Source organism: Hyperolius riggenbachi, chromosome 1 (genome assembly GCF_040937935.1).
Source record: "Hyperolius riggenbachi isolate aHypRig1 chromosome 1, aHypRig1.pri, whole genome shotgun sequence".
Classification (NCBI taxonomy): Eukaryota; Metazoa; Chordata; class Amphibia; order Anura; family Hyperoliidae; genus Hyperolius; species Hyperolius riggenbachi.
Window position 1 is genome coordinate 593,566,537 of NC_090646.1, and position 19,516 is coordinate 593,586,052.

General features: G+C 45.4%; 1 protein-coding gene across 2 annotated transcripts in view; it reads right to left on the reverse strand.

Annotated features, from left to right (window-relative positions):
- Positions 1–15,347: 15,347 nt before the first annotated feature.
- LOC137528037 (granzyme A-like) overlaps positions 15,348–19,516 on the reverse strand; it is a 35,475-nt gene continuing 31,306 nt past the window's right edge. For both annotated transcript variants that reach the window (XM_068249274.1, XM_068249266.1), the window contains exon 5: positions 15,348–15,720. In XM_068249274.1, coding sequence (XP_068105375.1) covers positions 15,535–15,720 — 186 coding nt within the window. In that variant the 3' untranslated portion in view covers positions 15,348–15,534. The remainder of the gene's footprint in view (positions 15,721–19,516) is intronic.

Consider the following 19,516-nt stretch of genomic DNA (forward strand, 5'->3'; position numbering starts at 1 on the left):
TAAACACTATACATCTTAAGGGTGGATGATCTCACCTATCCAGATGTCCATGTGGGAGTGGGTGATCCTGATGAATTGTTCTTCTGGGTGCAGACCACTCCACGGCAGGGCAGAAGCAGTGTGATCATCGCATCTTCTCCCTTAATCCCCGGTACTTGCTGTAAAGAGAAGCCTCAGCGCGATCCTGGCATCTTGTTCTTCTTTAACCCCCAGTACAGTACTAGCGGTGGTGGGGGCAGTCTCTGTGTGATTTCTACATCTTCTCCCCTAACGACCGGCACTTGTATCAGGCAGGCAGCAAAAGTGCGATCCCGGCATCTGGTCCCTTAACTGCGGCGGTGGGGGCATCTTCAGCGTGATCCGGCGACATGTCCCTTAACCCCCGGCACTTTCCACAGGCATCCTCAGCATGATCGCGGCATCTCCCCTTACTGGTACTGCGGTGGGCAGAACAGAGGGAATCCCAGCGCTAGCCGCAGCCACTGTCAGTCCCGATGCCGGTGTACTTCCTTTGTTTACCGGCGCCCCCTCATGACGTAAGACGCAATTACCGGAAGTACACCGTCATCGGGACTGACAGTGGCTGCGGCTAGCGCTGGGATTCCCTCTGTTCTGCCCACCGCAGTACCAGTAAGGGGAGATGCCGCGATCATGCTGAGGATGCCTGTGGAAAGTGCCGGGGGTTAAGGGACATGTCGCCGGATCACGCTGAAGATGCCCCCACCACCGCAGTTAAGGGACCAGATGCCGGGATCGCACTTAGGCTGCCTGCCTGATACAAGTGCCGGTGGTTAGGGGAGAAGATGTAGAAATCACGCTGACACTGCCCCCACCACCGCTAGTACTGTACTGGGGGTTAAAGAAGAAGAAGATGCCCGATCGCATGAGGCTGTCTTCCCCCGCCGCAGGTAGCAGAGATTTAAGAGGGGGAGATGCAGGGATCGCAGGAAGATCAGCTGGAGGAGGAGTAAACAGCGCACAGGATGGTAAGACCTTCCATTGCGCAATGTGCATCAGCTTGAAAAGGGCACATTCGGACTATAAGACGCAGTGACTTTTTCCCCCCACCTTTGGGGAAGAAAAAGTGCGTCTTATAGTCCAAAAAATACGGTATATATATATATATATATATATATATATATAAATATATATATATATTGCATGTACATTTAAAAAAAAAACCTCTTTCTTTTAAACATGATGGATGCCAAATCTGAGATCAGACCCCAATAGAGCAGGGTCAATTTTAGCCTTTTTGTCACTCCAGGCAAGTCCTGTGTAAGTAATCCCCCACCCCGAAAAAAAATACACACTAGAGAATATAAACCATGTGCCGTATAGGGTGTATGCATAATACAGGGAGTCCCTGAGATACAAACAACCCACCGATACTGTCACATTTGGTTGCACACCTGGTTCCTGTACTACCTCAGCTTAGTGTGTGAATGCAGAGTATAGTGCAGCAGAACCTGTGCTCTCACCTCTATGCTGGAGTCCAGTGCTGTGCTTCCCTCTGTCCACTCATTACTCACCCTAGTGCCCAGAATCTCCTACCACATGTAGCGTGATTACACATTAAAATGAGGAAAGCCAGCACTAGAGGGAGCAGAAAACAGGCAGAATAGTGGTCACACAGGCACAGCACTGAACTCCAGAGGGGAGGATAGAGTTTCTGCTGTGCTATACTCTGCCTTTACACACTGGACTTGGGCAGCACAGGAGAGGGACAGTAACAGATAGTGGGACAAGGGGACAGAGGGAGGCACAAAAGGGGACAGAAGGATTCACTGTGGGACAGAGATAGGCAAAGATGGATTCACACAGAGCTGGATCATCCACAAGGCAACTTAGGCAGGTGCAAAGGGCCTAGAGAGAGTCTAGGAGTCCAGTTTTTGCTAATCCCAAACAAATCATGCCAAAAAACCTAGGTTGCCATGAAGTGTGGGTCCAAAGTTGTTGCTTTCCTAGGGCACCATTTCACTTTAATCCATCTCTGGATGTACAGGGGAGCAGAGGTGGCACAAGGGGATTAAAGGTGGCACAAGGAGACAGAAGGAGACACAAAGGGACAGAAGGAGGTACAAACACCTCCTTCTGGAGCGTGGCTTCATTTGGGGGTGGGGCTAAGTTCAAGGGACAGGGCTTAATCAGGGGCATGGTGCCCTCCCAGGACCAATGGCACTCCAGGCAGTGGCCTGTACTGCCTATGCCTAAAAACACCGCTGCCAATGAGATTGGAAAAGTCAGAGGAAAAACCAAATGAGTTTATGAAAATGTTTATTCAAACTGAAAACCATTCAGTTAAAGGATACATGAGGTAAAAACAATTATAGCTACTCACAGTTGCACTCCCATGGCCAGGAGCATTCTGTGCAGGTGCTACTTCTACGCCTGTGCAGAATGCTCCCAGCCATGAACACATGGGAGAATGACCGCAAATAGTGCGACTACACGCTTGCGCATGCACGGAAGCTGCCGACCTGGCCAGGTTGGCGGCTGCTATGGAGAGGACCCCAGAAGAGTGGATGAAGGTGGAACTGTGGCAAGGGACACAGAGGCCTCTATGCAATTCACCTTTTCTGCTGTGTTTTCTCATAGGTGATATGTTCAAACCTTGTAAATAAAATGCTTTTAAAACCACCAGCAAGTAAGAAAAGATTTAAAATAATTTTGATAGAACGTTTTCACCTACATTTTAGTACATTTTCAATTGCACAATGTTGAAGAGCTATTGTAAAAAGAAGATGAAAAATTATCTCCTAGGAGAAAATTCAGGAGAAAAAGTTAATTGCATATGAGCCAGAGGCTGTCAGGGGCTGGAGGAGGCCGCAGGTAAGTAAATGTGCTATAATTATTTTCACCTCATGTAGCCTTTAACAATAAAATGGGAAATCTGGAAAAAATAAATAAATAAATAAATAAAGTACATATACAAACAAGAAATAGTAGACATAAGAAGTAGAAAGGATATCCACCTTTAGTGCATACAGTGGCTGATTGAACCTTATCCAATTCCAATTTTAAAAGAAAAAGTAAGAGAAAAAAATATGTCTAGTGGGCAGAAGTATTTGTGGATAAATTTGGTTTACTTCATGACTGAAAAAAAGACACGTGCATGAGAGCATGTGCCTATCAGGCATGCACGGCTTTCACCCTAGTGAAGCTTCACTCATGCATGGCTATAGTCATTATGACGTTCATATGAACCCTAAAGTGTCTCTTAAAGGTGTTGCTGTCTGGGAGTCTAAAGCCCGGTACACCACATGCAATTTTCACCTAATATCCTACTTACAATCAATCAACTGACTGGTTCAAGTAATAATACATACAGCCTATAATTGCCAGAGACCAATCCCAAACTCAAATCCAAAATCAAAAAAAATGTCTTTCTTGATCAGAAATAGATTGGACAGGCTGGAAAATATTGATTTCTACCATCATTTTGTGTGTATGTCAGAGTCTGGTATCATTTTCTAAAATCCATTCTTAAAAATGATCATAATATATATATATATATATTCATAGCCCATGACACATTTTGACTTAAAGTGACTTTTATTCAACCAACAAGTAATTTTTTGACAGGAAATGACATAGATGTCTCCCAAAAGATAATAAGACGATGGAGGAATAAGAGGAACTAGCCAACCCGCGTCGTAGCATACGCCGCATCTATCTAAGGCCTGGAACCCACTGAAATCAGCAAACGCAAAACGCTACCGCTAGAGTTTTGTCTGAGCGGTTTGCAAGCGGATTCATTCGCGTTTGCAGTCGCGTTTTGCAACTTTGTATTTTTTTGCTCAGCGGTTGTGTAGCGTTTTGCGTTTTGCATTTTTATCCTGATTGGTCTTGTGAATTATTTTTAATTTTGTTACAGTGTGCTGAACCGCAAAACGCTAGCAAAACCGCTCAGTTTAGGTTTTGCTGAGCGTTTCTGCTAGCGTTTCAATACTTTACATTGAAGCGCTAACGCTCCCAAAATGCTGCATGTCCTGCGTTTGCGCTTCTGGGAAACGCAAACGCTCCTGTGAAAGTTGCCCCATCCATTAACATCAGCTGAGCGTTTTGGCAAAACGCTAGCGTATCGCAGCGCTGCCAAAATGCTCAAAAAAACGCTCTTGTGGGTTCCAGCCCTTATAGAGTACGTGCCTCAACCTTGAAGCAAGAAGAAGTAGGCTTTCCATGAGAAAATGTATGCATGCTCAAACACCAAGTTTAACCCTAGCAAGTCTGGCTTTGCAAATCCGGCCTAATTGGCTATTCATGAGGCAATGCTCATGCAAATATGCATTTGCTTTCGCATGCCAAACTATGCAGGGTCCAAAAACCAATACCGCAAAGCGATCGCCCTGCTGGTATTAGTTCATGCTACATTAGCACTATCCAGGAGCGCCACGGGGAGGATTCCGAATGCCCCCATACAACCGGGGGACTGCGGGGTCCCAGGCTCTCTAACTGCCTGGGAACCACAGCGGCACCCCGGAGGGGGAGGCTGGGTGGTGCAGCTGCACCCTGCCCCCCAAGTGTGGTCAGCGCCGGGGAGAGCCATCCGCACCCACCTCCCAATATTAAAAACAGGCACTTACCTTAACGTCCATTCTGCAACATGCACATTAACTTGGGGGCACCACATGAGAAAGGAGTGAAGCATGGGTCACCCCGAGCTTTAGAGCTCAGGGCTGGCTCACATACAACACTCCGGGGTGGGGGAAGGACAGGCGCAGACAACTCACTCCAGGGCTCACACCACCAGAGCAAGCCATCCACCACCTGCCTCCAAAGGATACAACTGCAAAAAATGCTTTCCATGAGAAAAATTTTGCGTGCTCAAACACCAAGTTTAAACCTAGCAAGTCTGGCTTTCCAAATCTGGCCTAATTGGCTATTCATGAGGCAATACTCATGCAAATATGCATTTGCTTTCGCATGCCAAACTATGCAGGGTCAAAAAACCAATACTGCAAAGTGCTCTCTCGCTGCCTGGGAACCACAGCGGCACCCCGGAGTGGGAGGCTGGGTGGCGCAGCCGCCCCCCCCCCCCCCCAAGCGCGGCCAGCGCTGGGGAGAGCCGTCCGCACCCACCTCCTAATATTAAAAACAGCCACTTACCTTAACGTCCATTGGGTTCTGCTACATGCGCATTAATTTTCGCATGGAAAGCATTTTGTGCAGTTTGTATCCTTTGGAGGCAGGTGGTGGATGGCTTGCTCCGGTGGTGTGAACCCTGGAGTGAGTGCGCCTGTCCTCCCCCCCCCTCTCTGGAGTGCTGTATGTGAGCCAGCCCTGAGCTCTAAAGCTCAGGGTGACCCATGCTTCTCTCCTTTCTCATGTGGTGCCCCCAAATTAATGCGCATGTAGCAGAACGCAATGGACGTTAAGGTAAGTGCCTGTTTTTAATATTGGGAGGTGGGTGCAGACGGCTCTCCCCGGCGCTGGCCACACTTGGGGGGGGTCGTCCACGCCACCCAGCCTCCCCCTCCGGGGTGCCACTGTGGTTTCCAGGCAGTGACAGAGCCTGGGACCCTGCGGTCCCCCCAGTTGTATAAAAAGGGGGCATTGGGAATCCTCCCCATGGCGCTCCTGGAGGCCTGGAGCACACCAAAAACTGCTAGCAGATCCGCAAAATGCTAGCAGATTTTGAAACGCTTTTTCTTATTTTTCTGTAGCATTTCACCTAGCATTTTGCGGTTTTGTAAAGCGTTTTTGGTGTAGTAGATTTCATATATTGTTACAGTAAAGCTGTTACTGAACAGCTTCTGTAACAAAAACGCCTGCAAAACCGCTCTGAACTGCCGTTTTTCAAAGCGGTTTGCGTTTTTCCTATACTTTACATTGGAGGCAGAAACGCCTCCGCAATCCAAAAAATGCCTCACCTCGGGAGTATGCATTTCAGCAAAACGCCTCCCGCTCTGGTGTGCACCAGCCCATTGAAATACATTACCCAAGCGTATCCGCAGCCGCAAGTGGATCGCAAAACGCTGCCGAACCGCTCTGGTGTGCAGTGCACTAAGCCGGATAGTGCTAATGTAGCATGTAGCAGGGTGAATGCTTTGTGGTATTGGTTTGTGCATGCATTTGCATGAGTATTGCCTCATGAATAGCCAATTAGGCCAGATTTGCAATGTCAGACTTGCTAGGGTAAGGCCTCTTTTCCATGGACTGTGAATAGGCAGTGAAATGGCTCGCAAACTCTCACAACTGCTCACTGCTGCCTGGTAACTGCTCACTGCTGCCTGGTAACTGCTTGCTGCTGCCTGGTAACTGCTTGCTGCTGCCTGGTAACTGCTTGCTGCTGCCTGGTAACTGCTCGCTGCTGCCTGGTAACTGCTTGTTGCTGCCTGGTAACTGCTTGCTGCTGCCTGGTAACTGCTTGCTGCTGCCTGGTAACTGCTTGCTGCTGCCTGGTAACTGCTTGTTGCTTCCTGGTATCTGCTCACTGCTGCCTGGTAACTGCTTGTTGCTGCCTGGTATCTGCTCACTGCTGCCTGGTAACTGCTTGCTGCTGCCTGGTAACTGCTTGTTGCTGCCTGGTATCTGCTCACTGCTGCCTGATAACTGCTTGCTGCTGCCTGGTAACTGCTTGTTGCTGCCTGGTAACTGCTTGTTGCTGCCTGGTATCTTCTCACTGCTCACTGCTGCCTGGTAACTGCTTGCTGAGCACACAGCTCAACAGTCCGTGGAAAAGAGGCCTTAAACTTGGTGTTTGAGCACGCATAAATTTTCTCATGCAAAGTACTTCTTCTTCTTGTTTGAAGGTTGAGGCACTTAGTCTATTATATATATAGATTATTGTGGGAAAAACATTTCTCACCTTTTATTTGAGCAAAAAGTGTCCAGTGCAAAATTATTAATAATCAATATAAAAGCCTTTATTGGCTATTACAGCAATCAAACGTTTCCTATAATTGCAGACCAGCTTTTTGCATGTCTCCACAGGTATTTTTGCCCTAAGGTATGCATAATTATGGGCAGCACTGTATCTATCTATCTATCTATCTATCTATCTATCTATCTATCTATTTATCTATCTATCTATATACATTAATTTGCCTGAGTATGTAAAAAAACTTTCTTCTAAACATGATCGATATCAGATCTGAGATTAGATCCCAGTGTGATTAGAAAAGTCAGATGAGAAACCAAATGAGTATATGAAAAATGTTATTCAAACTGAAAACCATTCAATTAAAGAATGCATGAGGTGAAAATAATTATAGCCGCTCACGGTTGCGCTCCCTTGACCAGGAGCATTCTGTACAGTGTAGTACTTCTATGCCTGCGCAGAACACTCCAGGCCATGGGAGCACAACGGGCGCATCCATGTGATTGCACATGCGAAGAAGCTGCTGAAATAGCCGGTTCGGTGGTTGCTACGGAGATGACCCAAGAAGAGTGGCTGAAGGAAGAACTGCGTCGAGGGACATAAAGGCTGCAAGGGGCTGGAGGAGGCCTCAGGTAAGTAAATGTGCTATAATTATTTTCACCTCATGTATCATTTAGCAATAAAGTGGAAAATCTGAAAAACAGCACAGTTCAAACAGTTCACATTTTTTGTTGAATTTGTATAGATACAATAAATAGTAGATCCATGAAGTAGCAAGAATATCCACGTTTAGTGTATAAAGTGTGTTTAACTCATCAGTTACTGATTAAGCCTTATCCAATTGTAAGTACAGATGGCTGTTCGGCATTAGCATGTAACACTATTTTTTTTAAAAAATGTGTTTTCACATTTTACATTGAAGTCGAGGGCCGCCGATTTTAGTGGTTAATAACAAAGCCCCCTTAAAGGAGTCATGAGGCTAAAAATGCTGCCCTCTGATATACTTACCAAGGGCTTCCTCCAGCCCCTTGCACCTAACACGTCCCACGCCGCTTCTCCACTCGCAGACGGTGACCCGGTGTCTCCGCCGGTGCAGAGGCCAACCTCAAGGTCATCCTTACTGCGTCTGTGCGAGTGCTGCTGTCAATCAATGTTAGTACACCGTGGACAATGTGGGCTTGATTGACAGCGGTGCTCACGCAGGCGCACTAAAGGAGGTTGCCTTCTGCACCCTGGGCCGGCAGCTACGAATGGAGATGCAGCGTCGGACATATCAGCTGCAAGGGGATGGAGGAAGCCATCAGGTAAGTATTATTATTTATATAGCGCCGACATCTTCCGCAGCCCTGTACAGGGTATATAGTCTTGTTACTAACTGTCCCTCAGAGGAGCTCACAATCTAGTCCCTACTATTATCATAGGTCTATGTATGTATGTATTGTGTATTGTATCGTAGTCTAGGGCCAATTTAGGGGGAAGCCAATTAACTTATCTGTATGTTTTTGGGGTGTGGGAGGAAACTGGAGTACCGGGAGGAAACCCACACAGACACAGGGTGAACATATAAACTCCTTGCAGATGTTGACCTGGCTGGGATTTGAAATGGGGACCCAGCCTTGCAAGGCAAGAACGCTAACCACTATGCCACCGTGCTGCCCATAAGTATGTCAGAGAGCAGCATGTTCTGCCTCATGACTCCTTCAAGTGCTAGAAACTTTGCAGGGTATGGAAAATTTGCAGGGTATGTGAAGAAGGACAGTGGATAAAAAAAAAAAAGACCTTATAGTTTTTGAAAAAATTGATTTTAAAATGCTTGGGCTGTTTCCAGGGCTTCTGACTTTTAGAGGTTAATAACAAAGCCCCCTTATGTGCTAGAAACACCAAATTTACAGGGCATGTGAAGGAGGACAGTGGGTAAAAGATTTTTTTTTTAAAAAATGGACCTTATAGTTTTTGAGGAAATCGATTTTCGCGATTTTAACTACTTCAGCCTTCAGTTTGCACCTTATGGACGACAAAAATTTTAGCTTTCAATTTCAGCACTTCTTCCTTTCATTCCCTAAATAACTTTATTACTACTTATCATAACAAAATCTATACCTTGTTTTTTTGCCACTAATTAGGCTTTGTTTGGGTGGTACATTATGCTAAGTATTATTTGATTCTAAATGCATTTTCATGGGAATAATGGTGAAAAAAAATCCTTATTTCTAAATTTTTGACCAGTTTTTCTCAAAGTTTTTGACCATTATAGTTTTAAAATAAAATGTAAAACTGTGGATAAAAGCCACGCATTTTATTTGTCCATTTGTCTCGGTTGTTGCAATGTTTAAATTATATCCCTAGTACAATGTATGGTGACAGTATTTTATTGTGAAATAAAGGTGCATTTTTTTCAGTTTTACATCATCGCTAATTTTAAGCACATAATTTAATAGTATTATACCCTCTTGACATAAATATAAAAAAAATGTATTCCCTGTACATATAGGTGTATTTTTACGATTTGGCAACAAGATGTCTTTGCAAATTATTTTCTATGTCCTACAATAACTACGCAAATAGGAAGTAATACATGCCTGTGGTACTTCATAAGTGATGCAGGCATCTCATTGATGCCCGGGATCACAGGGATTTAGAGGGCATACCCTGCCACCAATCCCCCCTGTCACTGTGACCATCGCGATTGCGGGCTTCCACCCACATGATCGTATGCACAGCCCTGCAAACTGAATGGATGTGAGTGTCACATCCCTGTGGCTGCAGTGGCACCAGCTGTGAACGTGAGCAGCTGAAATAGTTAACCCTCCTGGCGGTAACCCTGAACGTAGTTCGGGGTAAGCCGTGCAGGAGGATTTCTCAGGCCCTGCTGGGCGATTTGCATAATTTTTTTTTTTGCACTTTGCTAGCTGTTTGTGCACACCGATCGCCGCCGCTCCGCGCCGATTCGCTGCTACCTGCCGCGCCGCCCCCCCAGACCCCATGCGCTGCCTGGCCAATCAGTGCCAGGCAGCACTGAGGGGTGGATCGGGACTCCCTTTGACGTCACAACGTCGATGACGTCGGTGATGTCATCCCGCTCGTCGCCATGGCGACGGGAGCCCTAATGGAAATCCCATTCTGAACAGAATTTCTGGGCGGGCTTGATCGCCGGAGGCAATCGAAGAGGGTGGGAGGATGCCGCTGCACAGCGGCTGTCATGTAGCTAGCGCTAAGCTAGCTACATGATTTAAAAAAAAATAAAAAAACTGCTGCGCTGCCCCCTGGCGGTTTTTAATAGACCGCCAGGAGGGTCACATTTCTTGTTCTGAGTGTGGGAAATGTTTCCAGGGCTGGCGATTTTAGCGGTTAATTTCAAGGCTCCCTTACGTGCTAGAAACACCAAATTGTCAGGGTATGTGAAGGAGGACAATGGGTACAACAGGAAAAAAAATCAAAAAGACCTTATAGTTGTTAAGAAAATCGATTTTATAATTCTTGCTCTAAGTGTGGGAAATGTTTCCAGGGCCACCGAGTTTAGTGTTTTTCAGAAAAGCCCCCTTACCTGCTGGAAACACCAAATTTTCAAGGTTTATGAATAAGGACAGTGGGTACAAGAGGAAAAAAATCAAAAAGACCTTATAGTTTTTGAGAAAAAGTTAGAGGAAAAAAGTAGCAAAGTTACAGATGCCAGACAATGGTTAACCCCTTGTACCCCATGCGAGCTGGGATACCCAGAATGTGGAGCCCTGGCCGCGTGGAGCTTTGCACCATGAGCTATACCAGCCTGCATGGTCCATGGTATGGGAGGGCGCTGGGGGAAGGGTGCGGCCAAGCCTCCCCCTCTTCCCCAGAGCCCTTGTCCAATTCATGGACAAGGGGCTCTTCCCCAACTCTGGTGCCCCAGGAGGAGGTGGGGGCACCAGAGTTGAGTATAGGGGTACAAAAGGGTACAAAGTAAACCTTACTAACTTCCACAAATAATTAAATTACATAAAAACAGAACCACAAACAAAGTCCTTTAATATTCTGAAAGTGGAAGACATACTAGCAAGTGAAAGCTGGTGGCTTATTATAAACCCCATGTATAAGCAGGGCCAGCATTATGTCCTTCTGTATAGCAGAGGCACTTGGCCCAGCTACAGACCTGCACTGTACCTACTCCTACCTATTGCTTGATGAAGCGGGGTCTTACCTGTGAAAACCATTGCATTTTTTTTTTGGAGTATGTAAATAAATTTGTTCTGCTAAACTTTGTTGACATATCTTGTGTCTGTTTGGAGGAGGTAAGTCCACCACTGTCTCCACAAATGTTAAACTTTTTAGACATTTTTTATTTTTCTGGCGCCTCAGTATCCTTTACATTGTTCTGTATAGCAGGTGCCTCCATTATGTCCATCTATGTAACAAGTGCCCAGTGGCTTACCTAAGGAACATGGCACCTTAGGCAAGAACTAAAACTATGCCCCTTTCGAGGAAACACGAGGGGGTAGAGGGAGAGTGGTGTGTGCACGGCATGCTGTGTAAAGATTTTTAGGATGTTTAGGATCAGCTAAAAATGACTAACAAAAACTATCATCAAACCTTCAGAATAAATCTGTTTCGTACTGCACCCACCAAGTCGCATATTCATTTCTCATAAAAGTGTTAAAATACATCATCACATAAAGGCTGTAATATCTGTATAGCTTGGGAAATTCAGAATTCCACTTGGAAAACTGGAATAACCATATTTTTCGGACTATACGACACTCCTGACCATAAGATGCACCTAGGTTTAGAGGACAAATCCAGGGAAAAAAATATATACTAAACCTGGTGCATCTTGTGAACTATGCCCCCTTAGTACCTCATGCCCCCTCGTACTTCTTGTGTTTCCCTGTGCTCTGTCCCCCCTGTGTCCCCCATGTGTTCATCTCTATTTTCCTTGTGTCCTCCTTTATGCCCCTTTGTGTCCCTCTTGTGTCCTCCTCTATGCCCCTTTGTGTCCCCATGTCCCCTGTTTGTTTCCCTGTGTCCTCCTCTGCATGAGCACAGTACAGGGAGTCCCTGACATTGCAGCGGGTTTGAGGTTGGTATTGGCAGGTGTTCAAAAGTCAGGAACTCCCTGCATTTGGACTATAAGATGCAGTAACCTTTTTCCCTCACTTTTGGGGGAGAAAAAGTGAGTCTTATAGTCCAAAAAATACAGTACATTGTTTTAAGAATTCAGTTACTACAACAATTCCTACCAGGTGCTTCCAAATTGAAAAAGCTCTTATAGATTGAGTGTTGCTGTGCACTGGCTCACATGTATCTGTAAAAAGCTATTCTACTCCGTTTCTTGTGAGTGGGGGAGTAGGAAGAAAGAGAGATACTGGAGAGGATGTAGGACATAAGAGGGGATGGGGCAAGGGCGTATCTACAAATCATGGGTCCCCCCAAGCAAAACTTTGATGATGCTCCCCCAATGTTCACACCTTTTCCCTGTCCTAAACCTGGTGGGCCTCACAGCCTGGGGGCCCATCTTTCAAGGGTCATAAAACATGTATGGACATTTTAATCTTCACACCTATAACTAGTATGACCATGAAAACACCTCATCTGAAGGATAGACCCCTTTATTGGAGGTAGTGTAATAGTATTTGTTGCCCCTTACAGCTCTGGGCCCCCCTGCAGTCACAGGGGCTACTCCCCTGTAGTTACGCCTCTGGATGGGTGAGAGGGAATGAGGGTGAAGGAGGAAAGAGGGGGATGGGGAGGGTGAGGGAGAAGGAGGAAAGAGGGGGATGGGGAGGGTGAGGGAGAAGGAGGAAAGAGGGGGATGGGAAGAGAGAGAGGAGAAGGAGGAAGCCGAGGGACTGGGGGAGAGTGAGGCAAACATTTAAAAGTGCTACATGTTTATTTGGGCTAAGGATATTAATTTGGCAATAGTACAATATCAGTTATGTCACTGATATTCATTGCTGATACCGTGTTTCCCCTAAAATAAGACCGCTTCCCAAAGTAAGCCCTAGCGTATATTTTGAGCATGCTTGAAATATAAGCCCTCCCTGCAAATAAGACCTAGCAGCAGAGAGGAGGAAGAGGTTGGGACACCACAGTGCAGTGCAAAGAGGAACCGAGGAAGCTGTGAGTAGACAAATCCTTGTCACTGCCGGCCTTGGCTGCCTCCTTCTCTTCCCATCCATCAGTACTGTCACTCTCTCCCCTCCCCTCTGCAAGTTCCCCTGGTGATTGATGTGATGGGTGGCTGCTGTCATCTGTTATTTGTTTCAGAACGTTGAGAGCCAGTGAGAAACAGCTACGTTGAAGGAGACTCTGTTAAGCTTCTGCCGGTAACGGAGTGGACTGAACTTAATCACCGCATTATACCAAGGGTTCCATGTGAGTTGAGGGGGGCCCAGCGTAATGGAGATTAAATTGCCTGCTCGGCTGGAGATAGCAGCACTGCTGCTGTGTGCTGTACAATGCGGTGTCTGTATCACACCAAGCCGCAACCTCACAGTCACTACCACACAGCTATGCCTCCCTCCGTATAGCCACACAGCTGGATCCCCCTCCTCGGCTGCCATGAATCCGCACTGACTAGTGTGTGGGCGGGAGGACTCTGTCTCTTCAGTCTGTGCTGGTCCTTCTGTGTGCAGCACGCTCTACCATAGTTTTTCTTGGGTCAATCACAATAAATGTAACAAGTATGCTTACCGTGTTTCCCAAAAATAAGACATCCCCTGAAAATAAGCCCTAGCACATGTTTTAGAGCAAAAATTAATATAAGACAGTGTCTTATTTTTGAGCAAACATGGTAGATTACTATTGGCCTATCTTACCGTATCCTCACACAAACTTTCTCCAGCTATGCCTAACACTGACCTGTACTCTACCTATGCCTAATACTAATCTACTCCCCTACCTTTTATTAACCCTTAACACCGCCGTTATCAAATACAGATAACCACAGTCAATCCCACTGCCCAGAGTCAAACTCCACCACTACTTGGAGTAGCCAAACTCCATCTTTGCTATCCCTGCCACTGGCCAGAGTTTGGTGACCCAGTACCTGAACTGAACACTCGCTATTGAACTCTAGCACCTCTGGTAATTTAAGAAATTAACCTTGGAGCCTATGTTGGTGCCCAATTTCTGGGCCACAAATCGCGTCAAAATTATCTGCTTTGGATACAGATAGAGTGAGGGAGGGAGAAGGAGGAAAAAGAGGGAAGAAGAGAGAGAGAATAAGGGGGGAAAGAGAAGAGAGAGAAAAGGAAGAGTTGGGGGAGAGGAGGGCACAGATAGGTTGATCTGGCCCTGGCAGCTCCAAAATGTCTGCTTCTACTATCCTTGGAATGGGCTACTTGTTTAAACAGCCAAGAGAAAAGGTGGGGGATGTTTCTGTTGAGTTAGCAAGTCAGCTGAGAGTTAAGTGCAGCACACAGACAAGACAAGACAAATAACACTTATATCACGCTTTTCTCCTGGCAGACTCGAAGCGTCAAAGCTGAAGCCACTAGGACGTGCTCTATAGGCAGTAACAGTGTTAGGAAGACTTGCCTAAGGTCTCCTACTGAATAGGGGCTGGCTTACTGAACAGGCAGAGCCGAGATTCGAACCTTGGTCTCCTTAACCAGTACATTATCCAGCCACTAGTACACTATCCAGCCACCAGTACACTATCCAGCCACCAGGGGTCAGAAGTCATTGTGCACAGCAGATGAACAGAGAGCTGCAGAATTCCCCTGTACAGAGCAGTGAGAGAGACAGGCACCAGGTACTCACTCCCTATTGTCAAATATGGAGTCTTTGTGCATACCTAGCATTGGGTCTCCCATGGTGCACCAGCTGTCTTCTCTGCTCCACCCCCTGAGCCATATGATACTGAGCAGACTCGATATCCCAGCTGCCCTTGTATTTTCTGCAGGCATGGGGAGGAGGAAGAGAGAGATTATGGACACAGCATCACTGCACCCCCTAGTGGCTTGAAGGAGGAGTTGCCCATGAAGCATGCCATGCATGCACCCCTGTAAATGAGCATCTGCATGTGCTACTATTATGTTCCCCTATATAACAAATTCCACCATTATATTTCCATGTATAAATGCCACCATGACACCCCCTTTCATGTGTGACAAGTGCAGGCATCCTGCTATACAGTACATCATCCCCACTGTAAACATTCCAATCTTGCAGCATGTGGGCCCACATCCCCAGTGCTTTGCTATTGTGTGGACCTACTGCTAGGTTTGACCACCTAAATAGTAAATTAGAATGAGGCAGAAGCCTGGCATGAACTGAAACCCCCCTTGTTATCTTCTGTGCCCATGTCTAGTTATGCTGTAGCAGGGTGAGGGGGAGATGGATGCCCGTTGCTTGCTGTCGATTACTGGCCTCATAAATCTTTCACTTACTGAATGATTAAGTCATTTTCCTGTAAAATTAATACAAAACAAAACAAAAAAACAAAACAAGCACAGCCACAAGGTGACTAAAATGAATAAAATACTTTATTTATTTGCACATAATGCTAGAAAAAGCAAGGCAGAAAATTGCAGTTGTATTATAAAATAAATGGTCCAGAAATTGGACTTATTCTCACCTAATAAGAGGTCTTCGTTTTTTTATGTATTTAATTGTTGCTGCAATCTAACTGTTTTTTCTCCTCCTCTTCCTAGACAGCTAATAATATTCCATTATTGGTAGCAAATAAATGCACAAGCAAGCAATGAAAGCAAACAGTCAGCAAAAGCTGCTCATTTTTATTTCTTTTCAATTTCTCTTTTAATCCAGTTGACAATTTTGATTTCTCTTTTAATCCAGTTGACAATATTTTCATTGAGGAAAGCGTATCCCGACGGATATTCAGGATATGCACAGTTTTCTGGGCCAAAAGAAACAACTCCTCGGAGCTCCCCCTCGCAAATTAGAGGTCCTCCAGAATCACCCTTAGGCAAAAAAAAAAAAACAGACAAATCAAATTGATTGTACTGATTGTTGGCCATATGTTTGCAGTGAAGTGATATGTTTTCTGTTTACACGGTAATTAACACAGTATAAAGTAAAAGGCTCCCATAGCAAAAAGACATTGGCCAACATACAGTAGATGATTTTTATAGTAAGGCTAGGTTCACAGTGTTCAGATGCATGGCATAATAATTCTTCATGTCAGATCACTGCCCTTACAATTCTATGGGCCTGTTCACATCTCTTTGTTGTGATATGTCCCGTTATTCTAACTCGCTGCGTGCAAGCTCTGAATTAATGTCTATGTCTAGTTTCCATTGTAGTTCACACACATTTTAAAACATACGTTATACAATACATACTGTGAATGAAGCCTTCACTAACAGAAAGAGGTTTTAAAGCAGAACTTTAGAACTATAAAAAACAAAGTGTTTAACTTACCTGGGTGTTTCTGCCAGACCCATGCAGCCTTCCTGTCCCGCGCCAGTCCTCCAAGATCCTCCGTTCTCCTGCCGCCAGCTAGTTTCATTACCATCGACTTGCAAGTCGACAGCAACTGCGCCTGTGCACCCCAGGCCTTGCGTTGCTTTCTTTGCCTTCTCTCCCGCTGTAGCGCCCTGCGCTATTAGATCAGGACGCTATTGCGGGCTGGAACACAAAGAGGCAGGAGAACGGAGGATCGTGGAGTACCGGTGTGGGACAGGAGTTTGCAAGGAGCTGGCAGAAGCCCCTGGTAAGTGAAACACTTTGCTTTTTATCGCTCTTCAGTTCCACCTTAAAGCACACCTGAACTGAGAAGGCTATGGAGGCTGACATGTTTTTTTCATATTAAACAATGCAGATTAAGTGGTGATCCTATTTGACAATAATTTCCATAATTACGTTCATAATCGTAATTATGAATAGAAATGAAAATTATATTACAATTACAATGTGGGTAAAATGAGGATGGTATGCAGGATGCACTTCCATGCTCTCGGACAATATGGAATCTGTAGGCTGCACAATACACTCTTCCACATACTACATGGTCCCATCTAACAACCTATTCATAATCTTCCCCAACATTATAATGCAGTTCAAGTGTAACAATTGGTGTCAACACGCAGAGAGAATACGATTATTGGTGATCTGCAGAATCACCAGTAATACAGATATACACCAGATTATGGATGATCTGCAGCATCACCAATAATCCAGGTACGTCTAACCTCTGGACACCTGAGATATGAGTGTATGATGTAACAGTACCACTTTGAGTAAGAACCACCAGAGGGGCTGGAGGTAATAATGAAGGGAATTCACCCCAGACTGTGGGTGAATCCCTGTAGCCAAAGCTCCCTAGGAGAGGAACCTAGGCTAGGTTGCAGGATGCCCTGCTGCTAAGGAGAACAGTCTTGCCCTAACTGGGTGTGAGATCCTAGCTCTCTACACCCTGGAACCGGGCTAATGAAATACAAGTACACAATGCTAGTCTTGGGTGTGCAGTCCGTAGTCACCACACCCTGGAACTAGCATGTAGCATAACATAGCATTGACACAGTATCCTAGGCTTGGGTGTGAGGTCCGTAGTCACAACACCCTGGAACTAGTCTATAGCATAACATAGCATTGACACTGTTTCCTAGGCTTGGGTGTGAGGTCCGTAGTCACAACACCCTGAAACTAGTATATAGCATAACATAGCATTGACACAGTTTCCTAGGCTTGGGCGTGAGGTCCGTAGTCACAACACCCTGGAACTAGTCTATAGCATAACATAGCATTGACACAGTATGCGAGAGTAATCTAGCTCAGTGTGAATTCCCAGGTCCTCCTGGTTCTAACACACTGTAGGATCTGACTAGGGTGAGCCGAAATTTTCGAAATTTCGCGTTACTATAATTACGCATGCGAAATTTGCTATTACAATGCGAAATTATGGTAGCGTAATTGCCATTAAAATCGTAATTGAAAATACCGTAAGCGTAATTTTCAACGCGTAATTTCGCGTTTCGTTCATGACGTAATTTCGCGTTAAACCATACCGTAATTTCGCATTTCTTTGTAATTTCGCGAATTTCGCAATTACTTGTTGTTAGCTATAAAAAATTACTTGTTCGCATTAGCCAATCAGAAGCGAATCAGCGGTAGTCAGACGAACGCTAACAAATTTTCGCATATAAACGCTTTTTCGCATTAAATAATGTAAAAACTAAGCATGCGCAGTTCAAGGGTGTAAACTATGCTTACAAACAGTTGCATGCAAGGCAAACGTAATTTCGCGATACCCACTGTAATGCGAAGATTACGCGAAAATTACGCTTACGCGGAATTTCGCAAAATCCTTCTTCATTATGATTATGTACTTACGGCCATAATCGTAATTACACTAATTACGCGAAATTTCACGAAATCGTAATTAAGTAATTACGCTCATCTCTAGATCTAACGGAGGTCTGTGTGCTAACATGTAAAGCATTTGCAACGGCAGACAACATGAGACTGAGAGGCGAGTGGTTATATAGTGTAGCGCTGATCAGCGCCGCCCCAGCCCCTCCAGCCAATCCGCATACATCCTGGGATCAGCTGACCAAGGGAGTCAGCTGATCCCTCTCTGTTTTCCATAAAGCTTCTGTCTCTCCGCGCGCGCGCGTGTATTCCTCAGCCTATGTGCACAGGAAGGCTGTACTACATCAGACACATGTCGCCGCACGTAAACCACCGGGCTGGACGCGGAACTAGCCGCCACGCCGTCCGAGCATGCGGCCATTCCGCAATCCTTCACATCAAGTTTAAAGTTTGGTTCTCCTTTGTTCTTTATTTCCTTATTCTCATTATATTCAGTAAAATCCTAGACTACAAAGCTATATATTGTATAGGTTTGCATCACTAATGTTATGAACAACATAGATTCATACATATATATCAATAGATAAGAAACTTGACTGCATTACCACCATTCTAATTTACTCTAAGTAGACTATAGTAATATCTAACGGGGGGCATAAAGACCCACTGGATCCGTTAGAAGAATTTCTCCTAGACAGTACATTAGCGGGTTACTGATGAGGTTTTGTAAATACCAGCTTGCTTATAGTCCTTTTCAACCTGAGCATTAGTTATGGTGTAATGTATAGATTAGGGATGGGACAAATCCACAATTTCTTCAAATCCGAATCCGGATCCGAATCTAAAAAGGTTCTCGAATATCTCGAACCTTTCGAATCCCGAATCTAACGAATCCTGCACATAAAAATTGTGCGATCCGTGGTATAGTTGCCCGCAGTATAGGTACCCAAGCATAGGTAGCGAGGTAAAGGTGCCTTCAGTATAGCTAGCTAGGTATGGGTGCCTTCAATATTGGTAGCTTTCAGTATAGGTAGCAAGGTATAGGGGCCTGCAGTATAGGTAGCAAGGTATAGGGGCCCTAAGCATAGGTAGCAGGGTATATGGGCCTTCAGTATAGGTAGCAGGGTATATGGGCCTTCAGTATAGGTAGCAGAGTATATGGGCCTTCAGTATAGGTAGCACGGTATATGGGCCTTCAGTATAGGTAGCAGGGTATAGGGGCCTGCAGTATAGGTAGCAAGATATATGGGCCTTCAGTATAGGTAGCAGGGTATATGGGCCTTCAGTATAGGTAGCAGGGTATATGGGCCTTCAGTATAGGTGTCAGGGAATATGGGCCTTCAGTATAGGTAGCAGGGTATATGGGCCTTCAGTATAGGTAGCAGGGTATATGGGCCTCCAGTATAGGTAGCAGGGTATATGGGCCTTCAGTATAGGTAGCAGGGT